The sequence below is a fragment of the Peromyscus leucopus genome, chromosome 8b (genome assembly GCF_004664715.2).
Source record: "Peromyscus leucopus breed LL Stock chromosome 8b, UCI_PerLeu_2.1, whole genome shotgun sequence".
NCBI lineage: Eukaryota > Metazoa > Chordata > Mammalia > Rodentia > Cricetidae > Peromyscus > Peromyscus leucopus.
This window is the reverse complement of record NC_051086.1, coordinates 95,419,050-95,438,001: the sequence shown is the minus strand read 5'-3', so window position 1 is coordinate 95,438,001 and position 18,952 is coordinate 95,419,050. Positions and strand designations below refer to the sequence as shown.

General features: G+C 45.9%; 1 protein-coding gene across 1 annotated transcript in view; it reads right to left on the bottom strand.

Moving 5' to 3' along the window:
- Kpnb1 (karyopherin subunit beta 1) overlaps nucleotides 1-13,296 on the bottom strand; it is a 30,649-nt gene extending 17,353 nt beyond the window's left edge. Inside the window, exons 1-9 of the mRNA XM_028869069.2 lie at nucleotides 12,902-13,296; nucleotides 12,746-12,804; nucleotides 10,442-10,624; nucleotides 6,393-6,593; nucleotides 5,284-5,436; nucleotides 3,474-3,533; nucleotides 2,910-2,999; nucleotides 2,341-2,451; nucleotides 683-784 (exon numbers count right to left, since the gene is read on the bottom strand). Coding sequence (XP_028724902.1) covers nucleotides 683-784; nucleotides 2,341-2,451; nucleotides 2,910-2,999; nucleotides 3,474-3,533; nucleotides 5,284-5,436; nucleotides 6,393-6,593; nucleotides 10,442-10,624; nucleotides 12,746-12,804; nucleotides 12,902-12,941 — 999 coding nt within the window. The 5' untranslated portion in view covers nucleotides 12,942-13,296. The remainder of the gene's footprint in view (nucleotides 1-682; nucleotides 785-2,340; nucleotides 2,452-2,909; nucleotides 3,000-3,473; nucleotides 3,534-5,283; nucleotides 5,437-6,392; nucleotides 6,594-10,441; nucleotides 10,625-12,745; nucleotides 12,805-12,901) is intronic.
- Between the last annotated feature and the right edge of the window lie 5,656 nt (nucleotides 13,297-18,952).

Genomic DNA, 18,952 nt, shown 5'->3' with positions numbered 1-18,952 from the left:
ACACTCCACCAAGAATACTGCAGTGACTACAACAGAAAGGGAACAGTGCCAAAACAGACACAGTGCTCACGAAAGAACTTCTGGCTGGGCACGGCGGTGCACACCTTCAATCCCAGCACTTGGAGGCAGAGGCAGGTATCTCTGTGAAGTCAAGTCCAGCCTCGTCTACAGATCGAGTTCTAGTACAGCCAGGGCTACACAAAGAAACCAAAACAAACAACCACCACTCCCAAAACAAAATGTATCAAATGATTTCACAAAGATATTACAAATACCAAAAACAGGCATTTAAGGTAGCCCATCAATTCTACATTTTCCTTTTCTTCTTTGAGGCAGTGGGCAGCAGCAAGGTGTCGTATATGCCAGGCAAGTTTCCTACTACTACTGAGCTGCACCACTGCCAACAACCTGTGTTTATTGCAACCTATACAGAACACGTCTCATTAGTGTAGATACTACAGCACTCAGGCAATCAGAGCAGTGTGTGATCTGTTCACAACCAAGGCAGATAGGATACTCAGGCATAGTCTTTTCACAGACGTCTCCGTGCCTTAGCTCAGCTATTCCTGAGTCATCTACAACAGAACATCAGATGGTTGCCAATGTCCTCCATGGAAACTGTTCCACTTGCCACCAACCCACCCTAAATAAGGTTTCTCACTCATCCAGTCGGGAAGCTCACCTGTTTAGTTAGTGTCTGTGTGAGGATGGGAACCAGGTACTGTAGTGCTCCCTTGGCATAAAACTTGCTGGTGTGCTCAGGGGGCCGTCCTTGTTCTGCTGCCTAAGGAGAAACACAAAGTAAGCTAGCTGTAATGAACATTCCAGGAGCACAGTGAGAACTCAAACAGGTGTATAAGGTTCATGGTAACAGTCACTGGGACATCTGGAGATACTGCTTACACTTTTACCAACCTCAGTGAGATTCATGTAGCACATCTGTGCATACATCTATGCATTATATGCATGTTGATTAAAGAACAAGTCAGCCTTTTAGAATTATATTCTTGCAGCTACTACAGTGTTTATCTAGCATGTGCAAAGCCCTGGCTCATTCCCCAACATGGCATAAGTCAGGCATAGTGGTGGTATGGCATAGAATCCCAGTACTTGGAGATGGGGGAAAGAGGATCAGAAGTTCATGGTCCAGGGCTATACAAAGAAACCCTGTGTGTGTGTGTGTGTGTGTGTGTGTGTGTGTATCATCCTTGAATACGTTAATTCATATTAATAACCTGATATCCAGGGCTAGAAAGATAACTCACTTGGCAAAACACTAAACTTAGGGTTGGAGAGTTCCATCTCCAGAACCCACATTAAAACAAAACAACTGGGTGTGTTGTGGAGTGTAGTGGTGCATGCCTTCAATTACAGTGCTTGGGAGGCAGAGACAAGGGGATCTGTCGGTTCCAGGACAGCTAACGCTACACAGCAAGGTCCTGTTCCAAAAACAAACCACCACCAACAAAACACCAGGTGAGTATGACTTGCAAGCTTATGATCCTGGCACAGCGGTGCAGAGCCACCAGCCACCAGCACTGTCAGCAGCCCCAAGTCCTATGAAATAACTGACCTCAAAAAAGAAAAACAAAAACAAAAAAAAAACACCACACACACGGGGTGGGTTAACACTGGAGGTTGGTCTCCATTCTCTACACACACACACAGTAATGCACATTAGAAGCCAACAAAATCTGGTAGATAATGTTCTTTTGGCTCAAGAGGTGCACACAAGTTACATGAAGACAGTGTGGAAGGCCCTGCTGGAGCAGAGCATCAGTGCCAGGGCTCCAAGTTCAAGAGAGTCTTCCTTTCCCCGGATCTGACTCCTTCTCCAGAGCTAGTAAGTTAGCAGTTATGCAACTCGGGCTTGTACTTCAAAAAGGCTGGGCGCTGGTGGCGCACACCTTTAATCGAAGCACTCTGGAGGCAGAGCCAGGCGGATCTCTGTGAGTTCGAGGCCAGCCTGGTCTACAGAGAAAGATCCAGGACAGGCACCAAAGCTACACAGAGAAACCCTATTTTGAAAAGAAAAAAAAAAAAAAAAGAAAAGAAAAAAAAGAGAGAGAGATTTCAAAAAACTTCCGGTCAGCTGCCACTTCAATAAACTGACAACCTGCTGCCCCCTTGTGTTCACAGTGGAATTACCAGTATGAATACCTGGGACCGGCAAAAGCATGATCTGTGGCATTACTGAGGGGATCTGGCTAGCAGAAAAAGCACTATCCTGCAGAGACAGTAGCCCAGTCAGAATGGAAGGCTTCCAGAAGAATGACACCCACAAAGAAAACATGTAAGCACAACAGCAGCTCTTCTCAAAGAGGCTCACCCCAGGCTCACCTCGGAAGCCTCAATGGCCAAATCCATTTCCTCATCACAGACATTGGACCAAAATTCTATTCCTTGTAGGGCCACCTCATCAATGTCACTTTTCATTGCTTCAATTGTGATCTTAAAGAAAAAATGAAAAAGATACCCCAGACCCCAAGTAAGTACCGATTCAAGTTAGACATCCTTTCAACCAGATATTCAAGATTAAAAAAAACACAAACTATGAAGTTTAGTATGACATAAAAAGCAACAAAAAGAGGGAAAGACTTGCAAAAATAGACCTTTTTGAACAACCAAAGTTAGTACATATTTTCTCGGCATTCATGGCAGGGCTCATAGCTGTATCCCAGCCCTTTAAGAGGTGTAGTCATCCTGAACAGTGAAATCCAGACCAACTGGAACTAGTGTGAAACAATGTCTCACAAAAATAAATAACAAGCCCTAACATCCATACTCAAGTAATCTTGAAGACATAATATTAAGTTAAAAAACAAAAACAAACACAGAATTACAAAATAGCAATTAAAAATAATGAGCCCTGCAACTAGTTACAAGTCCAAATTACATAAAATACTTACTGCAAAAAGGGCAGGACCCATATACGTCTCCATGTACTGGTAATACAATGACATTATCTTCACTAGATTCTGTAAAGCAGCCACTCGTACCTTTAAGATCAGATTAAACAGGAAGAGTTCATGAACTAAGGGTACCTGAACAATGCTGTCAATGACCCAAATCAATCTGTCCCCTCCATTTTCACTATCTCTTTCTTATCCTGCCTCCACCATGTTTTACCAACCCCTACAAAAACCACAGCAGGGTTACACTCACTAGTGCTCACTAGACTGAACATGCTCCTTTCACTAACTTCAAGGCTCAAGTTTAGGGTACAGCAACAGCAATGCCACTTCCATGTCTACAATGAAGATAATCACGGGAACAACTCATGGCACTAAATCAGCAAAGGTGATCAAAACCTCCTTCTCAACCTTTAAGAGGGTAATAGTCCCCACTGGAGAAAACTTTGATTAATAAGACTAGTTTAATTCACTGATCCCCTAAATTTCAAATTAGATTATAGAGCCAGCATTTCCTAGAAAGACAAGGAGAGACAATTTTCATAAAAGCAACAAACTTACCCTTGTATCTGGACACTGTGTGGCTTCACAGACCACTTGCATGATAAAGTGCCGTTCAGACTGCAGAAAGGTAAAGAGCATTAGGAACGCATTAACTCCATGTAGGAAGGTTTCAAGACTCAACAAAGAAAATCTGTCACCATGTCAAGGCCCTGTAACACTCTGGTACAACCTATCACCCTGCCCTTAGGCAATAAAGGCTATAAGCAATTTGCCTCTGGTGTCTTCAGTATGACCCTTCCCTCTAAAGAGGTCTTTAATCTTTTAATTACCAAGGTGACCTTCCCAAACAAGGTATTAGAGAGAAGGCAGATAGGAAGATGTAGGTCATGAGGTTTAAACAACAGCTAGTGAAAAGAGAGAGAGAAAAACCCTACATGTAGGAAAACCACTTTCTTCACATGTAAATTTTAAGATTAGCAGGGCATAGTATTACATGTGTAGAGGCAGAGGCGGGGGGATCTCTATGAATTTGAGGCTAGCATGTTCTATAATGAGTTCTAGGCCAGTTAAGGCTACATAGTGAGACCTTGTTCCACAAAATAAAAAAATTTAACAATATTCAGAACATTTGATTTCAGAGACAAATTTTTTTTCTGTGAATTGACAAATCCATATCAAATGTGGTAAAGGAAAAACAAAACAGTGAACTTCATCGTTACCCTTCCTAAATCACCTGTGACCTAAAAGGAAAATTCCACTTCTGAACCAATTAAAATTAAGTCAGCTCTGAAGCTGGGCCTGGTGGCACACACCTTTAATGCCAGCACCAGGGAGACAAGTGGCTCTCTAAGCTCCAGGCCTACACAGCGAGACCCTGTCTCACGTAAGAACAAGAGTAAAGCACACACACACAAAGTAGCTTGCTGTGGTAGCCTAGACCTCACTACTCCACTCAAAGGCCAAGAAATGAAAAGAACTGAGCCAAGGTGTCAACAAACAGGAACCCCCAAATACTTTCAGACCATATGGTTCAGTAATTCCACTTCTGACTACAAGCCAAAAAGAACTGAAATCGGCTCTCAAAACATCCACACACGCATGTTCACAACAGCACTGTTCACAGTATCCAGAAGGTGGAAGCAGTCAAAACGGATGGCTTAATACACCAAATGCAGGACATTCCTCCAAAGGAGTCTTACCCAGACTTAAAAAGAGAATGGTCATGCATGGATAAGTCTTAAAGACAGTATGCCAAGTTAAAAAAACAAACAAACAAAACTAGCTACAAATAGGCCAGTCCAGGCTGGTGAGATGGCCCAGTGGTAAAGGTGCTTACTGAGCAAGCCTGATGTCCAGAGCTCAACCCCGGAACCCAGTAAAGGTGAAAGAGGAGAAGGGATCCAAAAGTTGTCCTCTGACTGATGTGTGTCGCCCCCCACACCAATAAGTGACAGTAACTCCAAACGTGACAAGGGAGAATGCAGTCTGATTCCATTCATGTATTTATATGCAGTATCTAGTCATCGAACTCACAGAATAGAAAGGAGAATTGTGGGTGCTAGCAGCTGGAGACTGGAGAAATGGAGTTAGTCACTAGGTATACAGTTTGCCACATGAAACACTGTAAAGAAGGCTTCTATAGCAGCCTAGAGAACTGATCTTACACTGAAAAAATGGTCACCATGAAGAATCTGGTATTTTATCAAGTTATGTACTTCACAGAAGTACCTCACAAGAAACATCAACTAGAATGGAGAGGAGTGTTTCTAAACAAGGTAGGACTTCCTAATCTTAAAAGCCCAAGCGATGTTTTAAGTCCTCTAGTCCTCATCCTCTGACGGCTTATCTATGTGTCAGAGAAACACACCTCTTTGTCAAAGTTTGCTTTGGTGAACTCCAGCGAGTTCAGGAGTGCGTTAGTAGCAGCTAGCTTCACATTATTGCTAGGTTCTTCTTTCCTCATCCCCTGTATTATGGCAGTCAGAATCTCATTGGATTTATCTTGTAGCTGCTCTGGGTCCTGAAAGAAGCAGAGAAATGCAATGGTCACAACAACATGCCCGTGGCTAATCAGCAATCTTTTTAGTCATGTGATCTACCTAAGGGAGTGCCATTTCTCACATATTTCCATTTGGGACAGTTCCGCAAAGTACCTAAAAATATCCCCCAGAATGGTAGAAAATTAAACTGAAATAAATCAAACTCATTATCCCTGACTTCTTAACATGTTTCTGGACACAGGAAGCCCTGGCTTTTCTCCCTTTTGTATACAGAGATGGCAGCAGTCTTGGGGCTTTTCCCACCTGTGCCAAACAAAATAAAGCTTTAGAACAGTCAAGGACCTGGGTACAACATCTAAGGATGTCTAAGTTCAGGTCAAATGTTATGGACCAGTAATAAGTCAAAGCTGAACAGATACCAAGGAGTAACAGCCCTCACCAGCAAGGGTACAGGGAGGGCTGCATCTAGGACTTCTGTGGTTATAGTAACTAAATCAACTACAGCAATCAAGAAAACTGGCTTACAGGCAGTAAATAAAAAGGCACTGGAACATTCACAGTACCCCAAGAACCCTGAGCCAGCATTTGATAAATGGAGGCAGAAAGGGAGTTCAAGGTCAGCCTGCAATGTAAGAGGCTATCTCAAAACAACAAAAAACCCAAAGCACCTCATACGGATCTCCATTGAGTTTGTTCTTTTCATTTTTGTGCTGGAGATCATACCTAAGGGTCTCATAAATGCTAGGCACTCTACTACTTAGCTATACCCAACAGCCCCATTCTGAGTTCATGACCTCACGTTCCTTACTTCAAATCATGATTAGTAATGTGAGACTACAGGTCCAAAGTAAGTATTCCCATTTTTAAGGCACTACAGCAGGTTGGTCTTTCCATCTGAGAGTCCCAGCCCCACTAACATGACAGCTAAAAGAATCAAAGTACATAAATTAGAAACAGTAGGTAAGCAAGTACTTACTATATCTTGGCAAATGTAACCGATAGCTTCCAATGTGGACTCTTTCATGTGCTCTGTGCTGTTGGGGTTTGTAACATTGGCTACCAGCTGAGGAATGAGTTCCGGCCACTGGTTTACTGGGATCTCTGCACAAGCAATACCAGCCACACATTGTGAAGCAGAACTAGGCCGGTAAGTTTCTGTGCCCAAAGTCTGCAAAACCTGGGAGGGTAGGGGGATGACAGAACAGAATATCAATTTGAAACATTCTTTGAGCATCTTTTACCCATCACCACGCACTTCATTATGTGTGTGATTTTTGTTCACCTCACCCCACAAAAGGACTACTTAAGTAGCAACATGGGTATCCAGAAGCTAAAAGCAAAACCTACAGCCAAATGAATGTCTACCTAACTCACATTTCACTTCAAAATCAATACGTCAGAAACTCAAGAGTGAGAAGAAGCATTGAAAAAGCAAGGCAGGAGCAATGGGAACAAAATACGACTATGGACACTGACTTCTTATGTAGACAGGAAGGTGGGGCTGTGGAATGAGTAGCTGTGCAGCACCCAGGTGAATGTAATTCCCAGTACACTAATCTGATTCAAGAAAGTGATTTTCTCAATGACATGAACAAACCTCATTTCTGGTCACCGATAACCCAGTACTGACTTACACAATAAGGTTTGGGGTTGAGTGAAATCTTCATTTAAATGTTACCAAAAATCTAAGACTCAGCCATTATATAACTTGCACTCTCAGAGGATTAAGTTCTGTATGTCTAAGAAACAAAATACTGTTCTTAACCATCACCAAGAAGTAGTCGGTGATGCCAAATGGAGACCCACTTGTCACTAAGCATGTCTCATTGGAAATGGCAGCCACACAGCATTTATACAAGGTAATGGCACAGATTCAGATAAAGAATGAAGCCATAATGTGCCCACAGTTAACCATTACCATGATCAGCTAATTCAGACCATGAACTCACTAAGAATCATCAGTCCACTCAAAGGCAAACAGTTAACTGTTCCTGGCACGAACAGGACAAAGAGAAGCTGCCAGATATTCAGGCCACTCTGCTGACTGGGTCAGGTCATTTAGTGCCCTGCTGTGCAGCTATTAGCTAGTAGGAACTCTCTTTCTCTAATATGGTGTATCATGTTTGCCAGCCTCCACCCTGACAGATCTGCTTGATACCAAATAATTCTGATCTTACAGCCTCTCTAGGAACAGTAGAGCTAGAATGGACATCAATAAAAACCGTATGTCGAAGATATAAATGGTATACCCCTGGCTCATGCCTATAATCTTAGGAGGCTTAGGCAGAAGAACAATGTGAGCCAAAGCCAGGCTGGGCTACACGAGATCCCTTTTCAAACCACAAAAACAAAGTGAAACAAAGGAAAAACGAGCTAAACTCTCAGGAACAGAATGGAAATGACCCAATCTGATTCAAGTCCCAGTCCAGAGTGCTGACCAGGGAGGGGAAGGGAAGAGAACTACCAGGTATGTGGTAGAAGTCAGTCTAGGAACACAGTGTGACAGGCCCAGCTCCAAAAGTGCACACCTTTAATCCCAGCACTCGGGAGGCAGAGGCAGGAGGATCTCTGTGAGTCTGAGGCCAGCCTGTGCTACAGAGTGAATACCTGTACTGTTACACAGAGAAAACCCTGTCTCAAAAACAAAGAAAGTGAAAGAGATTTTCTAGTCTTAAACTATATTTCATTTATGTCCAACAGCTAAGAGAAAGAGGATTAAAATATTACTATACATGGCTGGAAAGACAGTTCAGCTATTAAGAGTGCATATATCACTTGCAGAGGACTCAAGCTTGGCTCCTACATCAAACAGTTCACAACCACCTATAATTCCACTCCAGAAGGATCCAACACCTTTGTCCTTCATAGGCACCTGCACTAAAGGGTACCCCCCCACACATATATTATTAAAAATAACGACAACAGCTAGACATAGTGGTGCACACTGTTAATCCCAGCACTAGAGAAGCAAAGGCAGGTGGATCTCTGTGGGTTTGAGGTCTGCCTGGTCTACCTAGTGAGTTTGAGGCCATCTAAGGCTACATAGTGAGACCCTGTCTAAAAACACTTTAGAAAAATGTCATTTCCAAGAAGGAACACTTTGGATAGAAACAGCTTTAGATACTCCAAGGAAGAGTCAAAGTAAGTTGCTTTCCTAACTGGTATGCCAAGTGACAGGCACTAGAAAGCACGACTGAAGGAGAAAGGGGGAAGCTGGGGAAGCAGGGGAAGCATCAGCCTCAAAGAACACTAATTTGCCTAAAGCTGGCATGGAGATCCAGCAATCACTATGTCCATAATCTAAACCTGCAAAAGGACACAGAAATTTCTCGTTTCCATCTTAAATGCCTACAACAAATTATGACTACACGGCTGTTTAATTTACCCAGCTTCCTTTGTCCCTTATCCATGGAATGCAGGTCACTAAAGAACCTTATTAATTAAAAGCAAAGAAGACAAGCGTGCCTGTTTGAATCCTAGGCTTTAGCTACATGGCGAATTCAACAACAGCAGCAAACCTCACAAAAATGCCATGATACAAAACAGCAAAGGACTCTGTATTTTCCTGAAAACCCATCATCTGAACCAGTGTTGAGATCTCAAGTTTTTCATAATCTGGTACATACAAGAACCAATACAGGGCCAGCTGCGCTGGCACAAACCTTAGATCCCAGCATTCAGGAAGCAGAGGCAGGTAGATTGTAAGTTTGGGGCCAACCTGGTCTAGTGAGACCCAGACCCAAAATAAATAAACAAAACAAATAAATGTACCGTTAATGCCATACTCCCATTTGCAAACTCTTTACATTTGGAAGACTCAAATGACCTAATTCCCCCTCGGACTTTACAGGGTCATGACAGGAACGAGCCACTGAAGCTCAACGGGAGCTGCCTGACTGCTAGAGAGGACAGCTCAGCAGTTGTTAACGCTTTCTGCTCTGCTAAAGAACCTGAGAACTCAGTTCCCAGCACCCTTGCCTGCTGGCTCACAATGGCAAGTAACTCCAGTTCCAAGAGCCTGACACCCTCTTCTGGCTTCCAAAGGCACCCAAACATAAATAAACACACATAAATAAAAATGAAAATATTTTAAAAATCTCTGAAAATCCAGGCATGGTGGCATACACCTGTACCCCAGTATTCAGGGTAAAAGTATGAAGGTAAGAGTTCATAGCACCCCTTTTACAATATTGTAAACTCAAAGCCAGCTGGATTACTTAATACCTTGTCTGTCTGTCTGTCTCTCTCTCTCACACACACACACTCACACTATCAGAGTGCAGCGTGGTGACACATACCTACAATCCTAGGACTTCAGAAGTGAGGACAGGAAGACCAAGAATTTGATGCTAGCCTAGACTACATTAAGACTGTATGGAAAGAATTCCCAGCTTCATTCTAGAGATCCCTAATACATAAAATACTTCAGTCTCTTATGTGGTGATAAGTAGAGAACCTGAGGCTTTGTAGATACTAGAAGTACCGATCACTGAGTTAAACTCCACATATAGAGACATAACATTAGTGAAATTTCTTAGGTGGAGGTGATATACAGCACCAAAACCTGCATTTCTCCAATGCTTGTTTGTTGTTTGTTTGTTTTTTCAAGACAGAATTTCTCTGTGCAGTTTTGGTGTCTGACCTGAATCTCGCTCTGTAGTCCAGGCTGGCTTCGAACTCACAGAGATCCGCCTGCCTCTGCCTCTTGAGTGCTGGGATTAGAGGCGTGCACCACCACTACCCGGCTTGCATTTCTCCAATTCTAACAAACTGCTGCAGGTTACCTTAGTCAGCTGAACCCAACCTATCGCCAAATACCTTTTGCCACATTGAGAGATTTTTTTTTTTTTTTTCGAACATTTCTTGTTTTGCTTTTCTGAACTCACATTGAGAGATTTTAATGAAACAAAATTCTACCTTCAAGTTAAGTTTAGGTCTTAGAAACATATCACTGTCAAGTTCTAAGCCATGCAATTGACCAAGATTTGACAACACCATTCCTTAGGCTACATGACAGTCACTTACATAGTTCTTGACTTCCCGTCGAGCATTAGCATCAATAGCAAGCCACCTCTGCTGGTACTGTGCCTTGATATCTGGATCTTTTGATGTCAAAGAGTTCTTGATTTGTAGACCAGCTGCAACTCTGGCAACCTGACTATTTCCTGGATTTGCCAGCACTCTGGACAGTTCCACGAGGAACGTGGGCTGTTGAGAAAAAATGCAGTTGTGAGTATCTCAGAAATCCCAACTTCCTTGTAGAGCACTAAATTACTGAGGCACACACCAAAGAAATTTATATCAAATCAAAACCTCTCAGCAAACTGGGAAATATCTATTTGAAGTGGTACCTGCCTAGATTCGACACTCAAGAGCTTTCCTTGGGTTCAAAACTCTTAAGGACAAAACCAAACTAAGCAATGTAACAAGACCCCACTTCAAAGTAAGCATTACTTACTAGACAAAGAGACTGGATCTTCCTACAAAGATTATCCTTTGTGCAATCTTCTGATAGCTCCCCAGAATTAACGCAAATTTGACAGCCTGACAGTGGGTTATACTAGGTGTAAGAAGGCCCAGTACTGCCAATTTGCTGAATGATAGGACAAAGGAGGGAGAAAATTGGTGTACACTTTAAAACCTTTAATCTAGTCCAAAAATAATAACTCAGGGCAGCTTTCTGAATCTTGTACAAGTGATCTTTTTAATAGAAATATATTGAAGTCTAAACAGGTGTAAGGGCCTCGTCGTCTGCAGTGCTCAGCAGAAGGTGTGTAAGTAAAAGTGATAACATTCAGCAGAATGGGGGAAAATGAAGATTAAAAAAAATGACAAGTTGTCTCAAGAAAAATCATTTTGTTTAATAGCAACACATACCAAAAGTCCTCTCATGTTTTGGACTAAGAGTGAATCATCCAAATACCTACGTTTTTTTAGATAAGAGGCCCAAAAGCTACTCTAAAACTCTTCTCTCTCTCCTCTCTCTCTCTCTCTCTCTCTCTCTCTCTCACACACACACACACACACACACACACACACACACACACAGGAGGGGGGATATATATGAACCTGCCTAAGCAGGAAAGTTAAAGAAGCCAAAAGTAGACATATTTCCTCACTATTAGCAAGCTCTAAAAACACAGGAGGTAACTCCCAAGGTTTATGATGTACCACTGAAGAGTGTGAGGAGCAAGGTAAAGGATCTCCTTGCAAATCAGCAAAATAATATACCACGAGTGGAATTGTCAGTCTACACTAATAAGGAAATGCTTGAAAGGGGGTGAGTTAAAAGATAAAAGGTTAATATAAAGTCCCTTACCTAAATACCAAAAAGAAAAGCAGTTTGTACCAATGGGTTTTGTCACTTTATGGATGTTACTATTTTACCAAGCTATCACAAAGGACTACATTTGGTTACAGTGTTGTTGTAGGTTTTTTTTTTTTTTTAAACTTACTACCTTTAGGAGACTTTCAATACCATCCACCCTTCCCTGTTATCTACTCCCTAAAAGAGGGCTACGAAAGAGAAACGTTCTGGCACCAGACTATTTCAATCATCTCCCATTTTCCCACACAAAGGTCAGTCTTTTTTTTTTTAAATGTACTTCCTAAATCAGTAACTATGAAAAACAGGTTTACACCTCTGTGATTTCTTCAGGGAATAAGGCTCAATCTCAGGAATGAGCTTCAGACTCTGGTCAGGATACAGATCCCTAAGGATGAGGTCCCTAATGATCCAAACCTAACACACAGGCACACTTAGCTCAGGCGAGGGATACAGGGCACGAAAGGGAGAAAAACAGTGGCAGTGGGTTCAGAGGTGGTCGGGTGCCAGGCGTGGCCATGAGCACAGACCAAGGGAGCTGGGAAAGGGTAGGGCTCTAGGAAGTCGGTGCAGACAGCCACAAGAGCCATGGGACAGGAAGGAAAAGCCGGCCCCAGCCAGTAGAAGGCAGGCAGCAGGGCGCAGAGCTTCCACATGGCCCCTAGGCCCGGCTCCCCAACCCCCACCCTTGCTGAACACGCAGCGCCATGCAACCTAACTTCCCTTCCCTCCCTTTCTCCCTCCCGCTGCACCGCCGCCCTCAGGCCGCACGGCGATTGGACAGCAATCACCCCGGCGCGCCTCGCCATTGGACAGACGCGGGCCCCGGGGCGGGACACACCCACCGGCTTCCCGATGGCGGGGTTAGGTTGGACCGGGCGGGGGGGAAGGGGGACGAGATGGGGCGGGGTGGGTTCCTGAGGCCTGGGCCTCCAGGAGGGCGGGAAGGCCCGCACGCAGGGATGGGGACGCGGCGGGATGGGGCGCGGCGGGGCAGCACGCACCAGGTTCTCTACAGCCGCACGCTCCAGGAACTTCTGCGCCGCTTCCAGCTCCAGCCGATCTGGGGGGGGAGGAATGGGGAGAGGCGGCGGGGTCAGAGGGGCCACCCCCTCCCCCACCCCAGTCACCTCAGCCCGACCCCCGGCCCCGAGTCCTACCCGGAGACACGGTCTTCTCGAGGATGGTGATCAGCTCCATGGCGGAGGTGACGGCGGCGGGGACTCTTCCAAAGACGACGGCCCGGCCTCTCGGGCGGCGGCTCCAACTGGGGATGGGGGTTGGGGGTCGGGTGGGAAGGGAGGGTGGGGTGGGGGGCGGGGGTCACCACAAGCCCATTCACCGGCTGCCTCTGGGCAGGCGCTCTGTCTCCCCTTCCTCCCCTCTCTCCTTCCTTCCGCCCTCCTAATGTGCTAGGCGGCGGCAGCTGCTCCTCGGGCGGCGGGGGAGGGACCCCGGGGGCAGCTCAGCGCGCGGCTGGTGCTCAGGCGGCGGAGGGAGAACGAAGGAAGGGCGGCAGTGAGTGAGAGGCGGATCGCTAGAAGCGAGAGGGATTGAGGGAGGGAGGCGGAGGGATATTCCGGCCGGACCTCTCCGCGGCGGCGCCGCGCTGCACGGTGATTGGCCGCTGCCGCGGCGACGCAGAGTCGCCGATTGGCCAGAAGGTTAACGTTGAAGGGCCGCCGCGCGCCTATTCGCCCGCGGGCCTCAAGGCCCGGTTGGCTGGGCGGGCAGCGGAATGGAGCGCGCTCATTGGCCGAGGGGAGGGACATTGGGGTGGGGCAGGTGAGAGCCGGCTGCTGATTGGGCTGGCCTTGGAAAGGCCTTCGGGCTCACACCGGCTGTGCGCGGGGAGGAGGGCGGGCGGAAGGTAAGGCTCGGAGCGCGCCCTATTGGCTGGGGCTCTGGACGTTGATAGGATGGGGCGCCGGGAGAACTGGGGAGAGGAGTTCGGGGTCGCCGGGCGTAAAGGCGGGAGTCGGCCGGACTCCTACCATGCTAGCGCGGGGCACGACGGGACGCCTCCGGGGAGGGGCGGAGCTGCGCGCGAGCCGCTCGGACCGGGCTCTGCGTAGCGCGGTCCCTGGCCGGGGTGTAAAAAGTGAGGGTTTCGCGGGCCTCAGGGGGGGCGGGGAGGGGGGACCGTTAAAGTCCTGTGCCGCGCCCACAGGAAGCTGCTGCTGCTGTAGCGAGGTCCGCCGTGGGCCAGGCTCTCGGCTAAGCAGGACCGTGAGCACCACGTGGTTCACCTTCCAACGTGCGGATTTGGAAACGGGAGCCCAGAGAGAGCGCGGAGCGTGTCCAAGGTCACACAGCCGATTCAAGACTCGATCTGAGCTGGGTTCGGGCGTGCTTAATTGCCCTTGGAGTCCCTGTCCGGACCGCTGCGGTTACAAAAGTTTCGCCGAGGCGTGTCCTTAGACCAGTCGATTTAACGGCTACCTTAAACCATTGGTGCTCAAACTTAAGACCTAAAAGATGTGTATAGAAGGATATAAAGATCATGGGTACTGACTAGGCGTGGCGACACACCTGCAATCTCAGTATCTCCAAGGCCGAGGCAGACTGAACTACAGATTAAAAAAAAAAAAGCTGATGTATAACTATATATGCTCGATACTCCGTTCTCCTCCCCACTTGGGTACCCGGTCTGCAAGTCGGGTTCAGGAGCAGATGGGCCCAGGATTAATGAATGGCATGTAGATTTTACTACCTAGTTTTAACATGTGAAGAAAATGTGTACACTAGCCACATTTGGAAAACCCAGAAGGTTTTATAGTGTTTTCTGGAAGGACAGACTGGCTTAGCCAGCTAACCTGTAATTTCTTTGTTGTATTCTTCAATTTGTTTTGTTTTTGTTTTTTGCTTCATATATGTATATGATATGTTCTGATTACGTTCACTCTAACCTTGATTTTAAGTAATTTTTTTGGGTAGCATTCAAGTATGGTTTTGGTATGGGTTTCTGTTTTTGTTTTCTAAAGACAGCCTCATCTCTGTTTGGCCTGGAACTCACTAGGTTAGAGCAGGCTGTTCTTGAATCAGAGCCACCTGCTTTTGCCCTCCAAATGCAAGGATTAAAGGCATACATCACCACGGTTGGCCAGAAATGAGTTTCATTGTAATGTTTTCATTTGAATTCATCGGAGGTTTTTGTTTTTGTTGTTGGTGGGTTTATTTGGATTTATTTACTTTTGGGGGGGGGTTAGTTTGGTTTTTTTGTTTGTTTGTCCTTGACTCTTTGAGATGGAGTCCCTTTATGTAGCTGGTCTAAGATTCACTATATTCAGTATGTAGCTCAAGCTGGCTTCAGTGTTTCCATAATCTGCCTTCCTCAGAGTACTGAGCGCTGGGATTAACCCTTGCTGCCCTCTCTTTACTGTGCAAGTATGTGAACACACCTACGCACCCCTTGCACACCTCCATAATTTGATTAAGACAAAAGTCGGCTCTTTTTTTAAAAAATATTTACTTATTCATGTATTTTATATATACACCAGAATAAGGAATCTGATTCCATAACAGATGGTTGTGAGCCACCATGTGGTTGCTGGGAATTGAACTCAGGACCTCTGGAAAAGCAGACAATGCTCTTAACCACTAAGTCATCTCTCCAGCCCCCAAAATCAGTCTTTTTATGGTCCAGGAATTTACAGTTTTGCAGCAAGAAGTGTAGGTCCATCATTCCTCATACCATCTTTTAACTAGTTGATTTTCTCTGGCTTACCAGCTCCCTAACCCCAACCTCTTGCTCTATCAGCTAGAAGTGCTGCATTGTATGTATGACTTTAATCAGTGGTGGAGAGCTGGGGATATAATGTAGATCAGTTGGTAGAGGGTTTGCGTAGTGCATTAGTATTCCTGGTAGCTTTTCAGTCCACAGGGCTGGGTGCCTTAACAGTCTCAATTTGGTGCTGATGGCCTGGAGGATTCCTGGATAGCTGCTCATCTTCAATCCATGTTGGAAGGCAAAATAAGCTGGTTTTAGTGGAAGATGGCAGCAGCAGCCACCTGGTAGACACACTGCCCAGCAGAGCATGAAGGCTGGCAGACAAAACCAGACCTGCTTTATCCTCATGGCTACCTCTGAAAAATCTGTTCACTCTAGGGGAGACGTGCCCCATCATCAGTTAATCCATCCAGGAAATAACATCACACACCTGTCCAGAGGATGAGTCTCTTCACTGATCAAGCCAATCAAGTTGAAAACCAAGATTAACCATTGTACGAGCATGAACAGAGCCCAGGGTTTGATCCCCAGCTCTGCATAAACTGGGTATAATGCTCTATGCCTGTATATCTCAGCATTAAGTGTTGAGCAGACATCAGAAATGCCTGCTTGAGTTCATGTTCCCAGGTCCCCCTCTTCTTAGCCTTCAAGGTGTACTTTCCTCTTGTAAAATGGGGCTAAAGGGCTGGTGATGAAGCTTAGCAGGCAGCACTCGCTGAGCATACATGAAGCCGGTTCTGTCCCAACATGGGAAAGAGAGGACATTCTGAAAAGTGCTGTTTCTCAGGGGTTTGGTTTGGTTGTGTCTTCAATTTTTCTGCGTGTCTTTTGCTCTGTGTGTGTGTGTGTGTGTGTGTGTGTGTGTGTGTGTGTGTGTATTGTACATCATGTGCATGCCTCGTGCCACAGGGTCAGAAAAGTGTTGGATCCCTTGGAACTGGAGTTACAGATGGATGCGAGCCACCATGTGGGTCCTGGGAAGTGAACTGAGGTCCTCTACAAGAGCAGCCAGTGTGTTCACTGAGCCACCTCTCCTGCTCCTAATTGGTCTGAACACTGCCTACATTTTAGTATCGGAAGTGGGAGAATTCTCCTCTGGAAAGTCCCCGGACAGAAGCTTCCGCAGAGAGGCTCTGGCACTTCTAGTTCCAAACACTGGACTCTCCAGTGAAGGAGAGCCCGCTCTTCTCCCACCCCGTCCTCCAGGAGCCCCAGCAAGGTTTCTGAGCGGCAGAGTTCACTGTCAGTTTCACAGGTGCTGAGAAAGATATCCAAGGACTGCCTACCTGTCTAGACTACACTGTTTACACAGGACACTTCTCCCAAGAAAGTTAGGACCTTGGGAGCATTCACAGAAAAGCAAGGCAGGGCTACTCTTCCATCTTTAGCCCTCAGAAACAGAAACTTGACTTTAAGAACAAAACACTTCTCTAAGAGCTGGAGGGATGGCTTAGAGGTTAAGAGCACTGACTTCTCTTCCAGAGGACTTGGATTCAATTCCCAGCACTCACATGGCAGCTCATAATCTTTATGACTCTGGTTCCAGGGGTATCCATCACCCTCTTCTGGCCTCCTTGATCATGGGCACACACATGGTGCACGTACATCACATGCAGACAGAACACCCATCACATGGAATAGAAACTTCAAAGAAAAAACCAGAGTACTTCTCCAGCCCAGCCTCTTGCTTTTGCCCACTCTACCGTTTCTTGACTGAGCCTTAATTTGTAGCCTCAGAACTAGTAATTTTTGCTGCATCTCTTTGATTACCACCTGGTGAGTTCCTTCCTGTTACTCCTTGTTCCAGATGTCGGGTGACACTGGTCCTGACCACATTGTCTCATGTAGGCGCCAGATACTGTGATTCGACCACTGAACTACATCTCCAGCCCTTGGTTTTTCAAGATAGGGTTTCATTTTGTTCCCCGGTTGGCCTTGATTCTCCTAGTCATAGGATGATGGACATGTGCTATTATGTAGGACCCAGGTAGGCTTGGGGACAGACCCTGTCCTTCAGCACACCTCTTGCTACCTAAAGATCATTTAACCTCTGCTACCCCTCTAAATGACAGGTTCTACAAGGCCAAGATCATGTGTCTCACTGTTTAAAGTAGTACCTGTCATATAGTAGGTTTTCATTGTGCTCAATGGATAAAACAGACAACATGCAGCATGTGAAGCATGAAGAGTGACTGATATCTCAGAGATGCTTTATAACTTAGCTGTGCTCCCCTTTCCATCATTTACCTTAGCCTATAGGAACGGGGATCAAGGTACCTCCCACACTCCTGAGCCTCCTCTCCTTGTCTCTCTCCATCATCAATATTGCACCCTTAATTGGTGCATTCAACTACATCAGTTGATAACCCCCAAGCCTCAGGACATTTTAAATATATGGGAGAGCTCAGTGCGTAAAAGCCTTTGCAGTTCAGATCTCCATAACCCGGTACAAGCCAGACACGTAGCACCAGTGTCTGTAACCCTAGGGCTCGTATGGGGACATGAGAGGTGGAGAAGATTGGGGTACATGGACACACAATGAGGACAGCAATGACTCATGACAACATAGAGACTATCTCAAACTAGCTGGAAGCCTAGGTCCAGACTGTCCTTTGTCTGCATGTGCATGATACCCAAACTCACACACATGATAGTCCTAGACACACACAAGGAGAATGATGAGAAAGTGACAGACAGACTGGGCCCACAACTTGCCCCATTGGATGAAGTGTTTGTCTCCAAAGCTGAGCGTCTTAAGTCTGAACCCTAGAACCCACTTGGAGGAAAGAAGCGACTCCCAGAAGTTGCTCTCTGCCCTCTGTAGACTTGCTGTTGACAAAACCATCTGTTGTGTGGTGCTAAAGTCAGCGGAGGGAAAGCAGTGCCTCCGTTGGCTCCGGCATGAGGTGACTTAGAATCAAGGGGGCCTGCGGTAAAAGAATAGTGGAGAGCTTTGCAAAGGAGGTGCTCGGAGCGGAGGAAGGACATTGGGATTAGAAGCCCATAGCCATGTAGTGCACAGGGGTGATCCAGAACTCAGTAGCTGGATGCAAAAGGATTGTTACAAACTCAAGGCCAATCAGGAGTACATGCTATAAAATAAGACTGTCCCCCCAAAATAAAAAGGGGCCAAGGAGATGACTTGGTTGGTAAAGTACTTGCTACACGAGCAATACTTTGAATTCAATCCCAACATGCATATCAAATGGCCAGGTGCAGCAGTGTACCCATACAGAATTCCAGTGCTGAGGAGCTCTAGGGTCCCAACATTCTTGAGAAACACTGAACTAAAAAGAAAAAGAAAAAGAAAAATAGTGGGATGTTGGAGAGACCTCAGTGCCCTGCTGCTTGAGCCAGGTGGTGATGGCGCACGCCTTTAATCCCAGCACTCGGGAGGCAGAGCCAGGCGGATCTCTGTGAGTTCAAGGCCAGCCTGGGCTACCAAGTGAGCTCCAGGAAAGGCGCAAAGCTACGCAGAGAA